At 43.9% G+C, this 11,623-nt stretch overlaps 1 protein-coding gene across 1 annotated transcript in view; it reads right to left on the bottom strand.

The window, feature by feature from the left end:
- Nucleotides 1–1,956: 1,956 nt before the first annotated feature.
- The window catches only part of Abca4 (ATP binding cassette subfamily A member 4), a 145,837-nt gene continuing 136,170 nt past the window's right edge, over nt 1,957–11,623 (bottom strand). Inside the window, exons 49-50 of the mRNA XM_052730603.1 lie at nt 10,685–10,771; nt 1,957–7,043 (exon numbers count right to left, since the gene is read on the bottom strand). Coding sequence (XP_052586563.1) covers nt 6,921–7,043; nt 10,685–10,771 — 210 coding nt within the window. The 3' untranslated portion in view covers nt 1,957–6,920. The remainder of the gene's footprint in view (nt 7,044–10,684; nt 10,772–11,623) is intronic.

The following is an 11,623-nucleotide window of genomic DNA, read 5'->3' as shown; positions in this document are numbered from 1 at the left end:
GAATCCAACACACTTCCCTCTCTTTCAAGGTTGGTGCTAGCTTTGGCTATGGGCAGTGATGGGCTCTGGTTATGGAAGTACAATCAGTCCCCACATACTGACACTTCAGTCAATGATAGGCCGTGTATACGATGGTCCCATAGATCAGACTGGGGCTGGAAAATCCTTGGCACCCAGTGATCTCACAGTGATTGTAAGATTTCAGTAGAAAACATCACTCGCATATTTGTGGTGATGCTGGTACAAGCATCTCAACTGGGTGCCCATCAAATAAAAGTAGAGAGCTGTAATTATGTAACGTACATAATACTTGACAATGATAATAAATGACTATGCTACTGTTTTATGCATTTCACATAATAGCCCTTTTTACTGTTGTTTTGGCAAGCTGTTTCTTTGTCAGAAAAAAAAAAAGCTTCCTGTAGAGCAGTGGGCTGTGTTAACTCGGCAACAGCCTCATGTGTCTCCCCTGTTCCGTATCCCTGGATTGCAACAGTCCCCATTGTGCTTGATTTACTCTTGTATTGGTCATCAGGACTTCCAAATCCACTGCTAATTTCACCAGCAAGACACCAAGGGGGGATGATAGACTCAGAAACAGAATTAAAAGCAGTTAAAGACTGTGAAGGGGAGAAGTCAGTGATGGTCACTGAGTGACCGTCAGTCATGCCCCCTCAATCAAAGATACCATCTTGATGAACAAAAATCAGAGCAATGGAGGCAGTTCAACAATCTGCTTCACAGAAGGCAATGAGACTATGAAAATTCCCACCAGGACCTCTATCACTTGTGGAGAAACCTCCAGTGATCTGGACCAAAGACCAGGCCCAGAAGCATATTCCTGTCAGTACCACGGCAATCAAAACCAAAGCACAAAGGTTGATCTCAACATTGAAAGAAAAGACTGGGCCAAGCAATGATGTTGGGTTTACTATTAGCCCTGGGTGAGTTAAGTGGTTAAAAAAAAAAAGATTATTCACTATGTGATGTATAAGGGATGTCAAGTCTCTGAATTGCAATGTGAAAACAGCTGAAGAAATTTTGGAAACTCTGGGTGAGTTGACTTCAGGGAAAAATTACTTGCTGGAGCAAATGTTTAATGTAGATAAAATTCCCCTATTCTGGTGATGAATACCTGAGGGGACTTTCACCTTCAGGAGGACAAGTCAATGCTGGATTGAAGGCTACTACAGACAGATCAGAGTCTGGCTTGAGGGTACTGATGCAAGGTACATGTTGAAACCCTTTGTGATCTGGCATAGTGAGAGCCCCCAAGGCTTTCAAACGTGGCATTGTGCCTACACCACCAGTATGTGATAGAAACAGTAAGTCATGGTAACGGCTTGGTAGCAGGTAAGTCAGCTCTTCTCCCACGATGCTTTCTTGAATTGCCATGCCAAGCAAAGCAGAGAAGTATTGCTTGGAGAAAGATCTTTCAAGGATCTCCTTGCTGTTACTGATGTCCCCACACAACAGCCTTTTTGCTGGCGCGGCACTCACATCACAATTAGCGAAGTGATATCTTCCCTCCAAACACCACTTTGCTCTGCCCAAGCCATTGCTGTAACAGAAAGACACAGATGCAGCTCCTTGGGGATTAAAACCTCCATGACTGCATCAAGAATCTTGGTTGGATTCGAGGTGACATCATCAAGGAGTGTCAGGGTGGCATCTTAAGACAAGAGGATTGCCCATGGTTTTAAAAGGTTTACCAAAGATGAGGAGCTTGCCAAACTCACCAAGGCTGCAGCTGAGCTGGCAACACACTGGACCTGGGTGTGACAGGGGATGATACCTAGGAGCTCCTGAGGAAGTGACTAATAAAGAATTGTTAGCACAAGAAGAGGGACACATAGCTGGAGAAGAGAGAGGAAAAAAGAAACCGAAGAAGTCGAAGAAGAAGAAGAAGAAGAAGAAGAAGAAGAAGAAGAAGAAGAAGAAGAAGAAGAAGAAGAAGGCCAAGAAGAGCCACAGAATTTAGCAGAAGTTTCTATAGCCCTCAATAATCTTCAAAAGTTTGAAAACATGACCCCAAGAGCAAACATTTTCATGAATAGAGGAATGTTCCAGCTGCGTTGTTGGTTTAGAAGCAAATCTGTGACAAAGGGGGCAAGGCAAGCAAAGCATCATGGGCTGCAGTGACGTCATCTTTCTGCTACCGCTATGGCTTGGGCAAAGCAGAGTGGTGTTTGAAGGGAAGGTATCACTTCGATATTGTGATGTGGGCGCAACGCCAGCAAAAGGGCCGATGTGTGATGTGTGGGAACATCAGTAACAGCAAGAAATCCTTGTAAGATCTTTCTCCAAGCAATGCTTCTCTGCTCTGCTGGCATGGCAATTCAAGAGTGCATCTTGGGAGAAGAGCTGAGTCACCATGACATACTGTTCCTGCTGCACACTGAAAGGACTGATGTCCCTTGGTATTGGCAAGTTGCAAGGCTTTCATGAGCGATTCCAGCATAAGATGATGTTGTTGTAGGAGGTGACAGCTCCGAGTGAGTTATTACCTTGAAAACTTTCTAATGAGAAGAACTGAGGAGGTCAAGGACACTGGTGGTTTAACTCTGAATAACTCTAAGCTTGTGTCTTGATCGCCAACCAAAAAGTTTAAAAAGTAAAATAGTAAAAGAATAAAACATTTAGTTGGATATGGTAGTTTAAGCCAGTAATCCCAGCAGTCAGGAGGCAGAGACAAAAGGATCAGGAGTTCAAGGGTACTGTTAACTACAAATTAAGTTTGAGGTTAGCATAAACTACATAAGAACCTGGCTCAATTTTTTTAATAGAAAGAAAGCTTATATAATAAGGGTATAGAGAAACTATTTTTGTGCAACTGTAGGAATTTGTGCTTTTAGCAGTGTCCTAAAAAGTTGAAAGCTTAAAAAAATAGTTTTTGGTGGCAAAAAGCTTCAGTACGATAAAATGAAACTATTATCGAAGAAAGATAAAATAACAAACCTAGTGTAAACTGAATATATGGTGTCTATGAAGTCTGCAGGAGTACACAAGTCCTGGGCCTCCACATTCACACACCCACTGACACTAAAGGTTCCGCAGCCCTGAAGGGACTCTGACCTGCTTGATTGGCAGGCATGGCTCTGGCAGGCCTTGCCCTTCTCTCCCGGCCACCCTGCCTTGCTGACAAATCATTAGATTACATTCCTGAAGCTAGCCACCAAGGTCTGTTCCCTTATTTGGTCACTTCCTGCTCCTGAGGCTGACCACCAAAGTCCAGCTATCAAAGTGTCGAAGTCCAGCCATCAAAGGCTCCCTTTGGCTGCCCTAATTAACACGCCCAATTAAAATGAAACACCTCATTCTAACGCAGGCTTTCCCTTTGTCCTCTATAACCTGCTGTGTTCCTCTGGGCCACACCCATCTCCTCTCTCTGCAGAGGCAGCCCTTTGTCCCCACCCCAAGACAAATGCCCTCGCACCCTTTCCTTTGATCCTTCCCCTTTACCCTCTCCCTCTAGCTCCTGTCTTTGTCCCTTATCCCTGCCCTCTGTCACTCTGGGGCAAATCAGTCTTCTTTGTGCTGAGAACTTGCTCTTGGGCGTCCTGAGCTGATACTTTTCCTTTCGGCCTCTATTCCTGCTGAGTTCCTTCAAGTTCTAAACTGTGTTTTCTCATTGCCTTTTCTGTTTGTATAAACACACCCTTCCCCCTGTGTTACATTTGCCTGCAGCAGTAATACAGTAACATGCTAAGGAAAAAGTAGGCCAGCCCATGCTGCCTTTTATAGGCCAGACTATGTAGGTTTATATATATATATATACATGTTCTAGGATATTCATACAATAATACTGATTACTGATCAACTTCTCAGTGTATCCCATTTAATACCTGACAAAACACTTCAGGGGAAGTAATGTGAGGGGCAGGAATGAGGAGTAACATCTGATGCAGTGTGGAGGCAGGACAGGGCATTCACATTCTCTGTGACCCAACATGCCCTCACAGTGGCTGGCTAGAAAAGAGAATGTTTGATCAGAGGCTGGTTAAAACTGTTTGCCTATGAGTCCACACAGCTCCTGAGCAAAGTCCAGGGAGAAAAATCACTTTCCCATAGTCCCTTTATGCTGCAAGGGTACAGAACCACTTCTAGTGAGAAAAAAAACCAAAATTGACTTAATTCAGTGCACAAGATACCCACCCACACCCCGGCAAAATATCCCAGTTGTGGGCTGGGCTGTGGCTCAGTAGTATGACAGTTGTCTAGCATGTGCTATGCTCGAGATTGGATTCCCAGCATTGAAAAAGGGAAAACAAAACAAAACCCCAACATAATTGCTACCAAATACAGAAAACCTATCCGATATCTACAAAAGATATTGAAGCCAGGCAGTGGTGGTGCACACCTTTAATCCCAGCCCTCAGGAGGCAGAGGCAGGCAGATCCCTGAGTTTGAGGCCAGCCTGGTCTATAGAGTGAGTTCCAGAACAGCCAGGGTTATACAAAGAAACCCTGTCTGGAAAAACCAACCAACCAACCAACCAAACAACCCAGAATAAACAAAAGACATATTGTGTTTCCAGTATTGTATAATCAAGACCCGAACCCACCACTGACGGAAGAGTAATGGCTTATGTGATGTCACTGGATTGACTGGGTTCTTTTTCATGATGTGTGGTTATGTACCATCATCCAGACCAAGACAACAAAGAGGCAGTCTAAAACCCGACATTTTAGATGGTGATTAGGAGGCAGGGCCAGAGTTGCAGGAGTTGCTAGTCTACTGACTGGAAAGAGATGTTTGGATTTTAGTGGACTTTCCATAGAATGTGAGCACTTGTAACTAAAGTTCATTTCCCAATGCCACCGTGAACGAAACTTCTGCCAATCTGGTTGCTGCTGGCGGTGCTGTTAAGTAATTTAGACATGCCTTAGCTACTCGATCTAATTGCACAATATAATATAGGCGGGCATGGTTGTTGCCATGCTCCAGTATGAAAGCTCATGATTATGTTCATGGACAAGTAAGGTTAACAGGGTTAGCATAATATGGCAGGTTTAAAACTAGGGTCAGAGGTCAATGCCATTTGGTTAAAGGGCTGCCATGATTCTCTTCCTAAAACCAAGACTGTGGTCCCTTCTAGTGAGAAAGATGAGGTTCCTAGGAAAACATGTCAGACCCAGAGTCTACATCATCCCACAGGTCAAAAGAGCCTTGTAATTGCCTTTTGGGTGTAGGTCAGAGAAAATTTTGGGGATGCTCAGTCCTCGTTCAGTGCTGGGGTGTGTGTGTGTGTGTGTGTGTGTGTGTGTGTGTGTGTGTGTGTGAGTCTGTGTGTGAATGAAGCCTTGGGGGGTGCACTGTTGACCTTTCCAAGCAAAGGCAAACAAGACTGACTTTCTCAACTAGGGTCTCTCTATGTAACCCTGGCTGTCCTGGAACTCAGAGAGATCAGCCTGCGTCTGCATCCCCAGTGCTGGGATTAAAGAGGAACACCACCACGTCTAGCCCATTATACTTTTAGCATGATTCAATCTCTAAATGAGCAAGACATTTTCCTTAATTTATATAAGGTCTGGTCTATAACTCTTATACATAAAATCATCTAGAACCCCAGAAGATGACTCTAATTAGATAAACCCATTATCAAAATGTACCTAGCCGAGGCTGCTAATGGATCTGAACAGTTAGATATTGGATGTAGTTCATTCTGGACCCAGTCTAATCTACGAGTTGCTTAAATCAATCCAAAGAATTCAGAACACAGGTTTGTGGAGTTCAGGATCCAAGAAAGAACTCACCCCTGACCTCCAGTGACTGGGAGAGGCCAAAGGTACAATGGGCCCTGACCGGGCAGTTCTATCCAGTCATTAGCAGTCTGGGAATTCTACTTGAGAGCTCACTTCTGACTCCTACCTCTTAGGAAGGAAAATGTTAGACACATTCGACAGGGACTAGTTGAGCAGGTCAAAGACTGAGAAGCGGATGGTACCTGCTGCGAAGATGGTCCAGAGGGCGCTAGAACACAGTCAGAAAACGCTGCTGAAGGACAGAGAAGTAGCCTGGGGGCGTAGAGTCCGATTGTCCCTTAAACGGACATATTTCCTCAGTTTGTCGTCTGTGGCTGGCAGAATACTTGCAATTAGCTGGGTTCCAGCCACTGGTTTTAAAACTATATTATCTTATTAGGTTAATTTAGGGTAAGGCAAGCTTAATTTAATTCAACCGTTCTCAACCTCCCTAATGCTGCAACCCTTTAATACAATTTCTCATGTCATGGTGACCCCCAGTCATAAAATTATTTTCATTGCTACTTCATAATTGTAATTTTGCTACTGTTATGAATCATAACATTTTCATGCTACCCACTTAGTAGTTACTGAAAATCTAGTATGTTGTTAAAACATCAGAAAAGAGCATATAAATAGCAAAGGCTACAAAGACGAGTAAGATTCAAGATCTATAGAATCTTGCAATCTAGTAGAGGGATGAGAGAAGGGGAATAAATTGCCACTCAAAATAGTTTACAGGGCATTCAAGATGGCTCAGTGGATGCTTACTACCAAGTCTGATGACCCAAATTTGACTCCTGGGACCCACATGGTAGATGAGAATGGACTTCATGCTTCTCTGAATCCCTCATGCTGTAAGTGACTGCTCCTCTCCCCTCTGAGAAAGTCTGAAACTATACCATATGCTGAACACTAATGAAGCCGTGTTTAGGGGAGATTAATGAGTAGTTCACAAGGAGAGTGCATTTTATTCCTCCTTCCAAATAATACCCACACACCCACACTCCTCCCACCCCACAAAAGCACATCCACTCAGAATGGACGAGGTGCTAAGCAAAGCCACTGGTCAGCGGCTACTTGGGTGGTCTGGATGTTTGGATAGGTCAGTTTTGCCATCAGGAATTCCGGTGAGCCAGTGAGTCTTGGTTTCCTTCTGGAAGAGCCTCCTTGAGTTCACTGTGGGCGCCTGGTGTGTTTGTCTTCTGCCTCGGTAGGCTTGTTTATGTTCGCCAGTCGTTCAGTTGATCCTGTGGGCAAAGGCTCCTGCGTCTCCGGCCGTCCAGCTTTCCCTTCGAGCTATATGGAACAAGCAACATGGTTGGGATCAGTCCTGTGGAAGGTTAGCTGGACACTTCTCCTGGTTTTCTGGAGCAATAGAGTTTTAGGTTTTAAGGTATAGCCATTGGCAGGGTCTGGAGGACGCTCAGCTGAATGGACTTGGATTCTATCAAACAACCAAGGTTATGGGCTGCCTTGAGTTCTTAGCTGTGAAGTGAGCAGACCAGATGTGCTCTAAGGTCCACACATTTCTTACAGAGACTTATGTGCCTGTGCGTTTACATTTTTAGTAGAAAGCTATTCCCTTGGTGCTCTTTCCAATGGATGTTTTGGAGACCATATTCCCCACTCCCATGCTGGCGTTCAAACCTAGATCCTTTTAGTGTTGGACGAGGATTTCTACCACTGAGCTAAGTTCCCAACCCTGGGTGTTGTTTTTTTAAATAATTTATTTTTATTTTATGTGCATTGGTATTTGGCCTGCATGTATACCTGTGTGAGGGAGTTAGATCCACTGGAATTTAAATTACAGACAGCTGTGACCTGCCATGTGGGTGCTGGGAATTGAACTCTAGTGTTCTGGAAGAGCAGTCAGTGCTCTTAACTACTGAGCCATCTCTCCAGTTCCCCTGCGTGTTTTATTTAACCCAAGAAAGTCACCATCACCTTGCTGGCTTAAAAGCCAAGAAGTTACCGTTTCAGTTCAGCCCTTGTCTAGACCTCTCTTTGTCTAGCTCATTCAGAGGTGGTCCCTGGGAAGAAAGATCATTTGACCAGGGTATAGATAGCATGAAGAGAGATTCAAATGGAGTTCATGATAATGAATCCAGATCAAACTTACGCACTAAGTTCAGGGTCCTAGAGAAATGGACATATTTCTAACTCAACCTTTCTAGCTAGAGACATATCATCTCTAATCATAAATTATAGGCTGTCTTCATGATCCAATACCAGCTGTGAGGTCGGGGGAGCAGGAGAAGGAGAGGGTTGGAGGTAGGCCTTCCCAGCCTATGCGAAATGTGGCTTGTCCAATTATCTGGTTTAAACACACAACCTCTTAAGAAATAGACAATGAGATATAGGGATAAGAACAGGCTCTGAGACAGAACAAGAGTCTCAGTCAAGACTGCAGGTACTTAAACACTTAAGAATCTAACTGAACGATAAACATGATGTAGGGAAACCTCTATGTATAAAAATAAGAATCAGACATTGTTCTGAGTTGCTCCTGATTTTCTAAAGCAAATGTGATGGGTGTAAAATGATTCACTTGTTTAGGAGATTTCTAAGTTAACAGATCCTTGATCACCCGCTCTCCTGCCAAGACCTTGATGTTCATCTGTTTTCAGAAAACAGATTGTGACAATGTATGGAGCCAAATCCTAAGAGATGTCTCCTAAGACTGGGTCCTTTGGAGAACTTTAAAACATCCCTGATAAGTAGATTTCTAGATAATGAAACGTCTGTTTAGTCCCTGCTCAAAATCAGGAGCTGTGAAGCCATCAGCGGCTGAACTTCCCGAAGCCTAGCTTTCTTGTTTGTTCAGAACAAGCTGGGAACGTTGCCTGGATCTCCTTGACTGACGTAAAGCACCTGCTTCTTGTCTTCAGGATATTTAAGTAGGATAATGTAGATAAGAACTCAATTACTATCTGATTTATGACAGATTTATATATAATACCATATAAAGGATTTCTGTAAACTTTTTATGAAGATGGTATGTCATAGGTCAGAGTTAGATTTTTGAATAACACATTTATTATAAAAATAGTAATTTAGCCAATGTGTTACAATAGGTTCTTGAATATTGGTAAGAAAAAAAAAAGAATGTGACAAACACAATAGAAACATGAACTTAGGGAAAAGTTGGAATCAAGCAGTCCAAATCACAGACCGTGAGCAACCTGGCCTGGTCCAGGTCAGCTGGTGTTAGTCCTGTAGGAGGGACTGTGCCCCTGGCTATGGCAACACACACTTGCTTTGGCAGACCATGGCTTTGGAGCCAACCTGGACCACACAGTGAGACCCAGTCAACAAACAAACAAACAAATAACTGAAATAAATAAATAAATAAATAAATAAATAAATAAATAGTATGTCATGGTATGTGGAAGGGGACATAGGTAGCTCTTAGAAATAATTTTGCTATCTAACTATGTGTTCTCTGTTATAAAAGGGACTCATGACTGTAAATGACCCTCAAAGAATAATTTTTTTCAACCTGTATCAACAGATCTAAACATGAGAGGCAATAGTTAGAAGACTGGCAAAAGGAATTTGCCCTGGACAGGCATTTTCACTTGGGCATTCCGGGCCCTCTGGAGGGTGACAGATGGAGAGACAAAATCATCCTTGCCAAGTAGCCATGGGATGGAGAAGTATTCATTACAAGCATGACCTTGGAAAGACATGCTTTGCTCTTCTGCTGTATTTGGCTTTTATTACAATTAAGAAATTGGTTGGGAGGAAAGAGAAACCTATGGAAAATAAGGCTTTTCATATGTTTTTTGTTTGTTTGTTTGTTTGTTTTAAATAAATACTTTGGCCGGGCGGTGGTGGCGCACGCCTTTAATCCCAGCACTCGGGAGGCAGAGCCAGGCGGATCTCTGTGAGTTCGAGGCCAGCTTGGGCTACCAAGTGAGTTCCAGGAAAGGCGCAAAGCTACACAGAGAAACCCTGTCTCGAAAAACCAAAATAAATAAATAAATAAATAAATAAATAAATAAATAAATAAATAAATACTTTGAGTTGATTTGATTTGCTGTCCAGTAGTCTGGACAGAATGGCACAGTTACTTGTCCTTGTTAAAATCTCATGCTTAAGCCCAGCCATCTGGCTACTGGCATCAACCCCACTACTCTCTCTAGCTTTCTTTCCATCTGGGAAACTGGGTGGGTACTCTCCTGATGTAGGCACTGCGCTAGGGCAGCACTGGAAGTCCATCCCAGGCATTATCCTGGGACAGAACTTGTACCTTCCATCACTTCCTATCACTTCTTCCTTCGCTATCTTAATTGCTCCATGAAGAATAAAGAATCCACCTCCCCCAAACTGGCCAAAGCCTTGGCTCTAACCAGACATGTCTACCATTAAACGGAGTGCCCGTTAGTCCCCATCCTTTCAAGCTCCAAGGTGTGACCAAGAAGTGTTGGTCATATCCCAACAGCCAAGACGTTTCAATATTCTCTCTTTCCCTGCTTATTCCTAAAACTTGAAGTTTGGAGATTTTTAGTTTTTATGCTGTTAGTAAAAATGTTCGGGGAAAGTTCCTTTCAAAATACTCTTTGGGCCTGTGAGGCGGTATCACTGGATAAAGGCACGTGCCTCAACCCTGACAACTTGGGTTGGACACATACTCATGCATACACATAAATAAGTGCTTTTAAGATGTGATTCACCCACCCCATCCAAATGGTTTTCAGATTATAGGTGGGAGCCGCTCAGCTACTGGGTGAATCTTCAACTGAGAACTGCTCTTAGTGAGGACGGCTGGGATCAAGCAAGGAGGATTGTGGGCATGATAGGGACAGGCGGGGATGTGGCGTGGCTGCTCTCTGCAGAGCGTCATCTGAATGAACCTCTGAGCACCTCCGGCCCAGCAAAGCCCCTGAGCTGAGGCCCTGTCTAAGCCATGGTGAGGAAAGGGCAGTTGGCAGTACCTTGGCTTGCCAGCTGGCTCCAGCAGCTCGAGGGTGCAGAGGGAGGTCATAGGTCTCAGTCTGCTGTTTAGCGAAGTTCACAAATACCTACAGGCAAGAGAAGAGAAAGTAGATGTTTCTAGAAAGATGGGACCCCACACCACATGCGTGCTTGGCTCTGTGTTTCCCACAGTTGATGGACGGCCCTGTGGGTGTAGTTTGTTTCCTTCTGTGGTGTGCCACAAGGCCACACAGCAGTGCCCTGAACAAGGCTTGCTTCTCAGACTCCCGAGCCAAGTGGGTTTTGCTGGAGGATTCCAAGGGCCACGGACATGAGAAACTGGGATAACTAAGACAGCCGGCAGAGTCCCGGCTCTCTAAAAACAGGAACTGAGCACAGGCAGCTGCTCTCTGCTGAGGTCTTCATGCCACATGCAGTGTGGCCACAATTTGTGCAGGAGTCCAATGTGACTGTCACCTGCCTAAGGGTGGCAAGAAAGTACAGATAACCAGGTGAGTGAGCTTCTCTACAGATAAACACTCGCCTGATTCCACTGCTTTACCAAATGGTCTTTAAAGATGTTTACTAAAAATAAGAAATTGGAAATAAAAAAATCCCCAACAACCTAGGACAAACGCAAAAATTCACTGATGAATGAATGGATACATAAGTAAAATGCAGGTGTAATTGAATATTACTCAGTCTTGAAAGGGAAGGCAATTCTGACACATGATACAGTGTGGTGCTGAACCCTTGGGGACATTAGGCCAGTAACAAAATGACAAGTACTATTTGATTACACTTATATGAAGTGTCTAGAGTAGTCAGTTTCATAGACTGTAGAAGGACCCGAACAAGGGTGACACCAGTGGACAAGCTAACGTGGATGGTGGGGGAGCTTCAGAGGCCCCAACCCTACACAAAGAACTGCAGACATCTAAGAAATGCTGAGAGAGAGA

The sequence above is a fragment of the Peromyscus californicus genome, unplaced genomic scaffold (assembly GCF_007827085.1).
Source record: "Peromyscus californicus insignis strain IS unplaced genomic scaffold, ASM782708v3 Scaffold_9__1_contigs__length_137607984, whole genome shotgun sequence".
NCBI classification, from domain to species: domain Eukaryota; kingdom Metazoa; phylum Chordata; class Mammalia; order Rodentia; family Cricetidae; genus Peromyscus; species Peromyscus californicus.
This window is presented reverse-complemented; position numbering and strand designations above follow the sequence as displayed.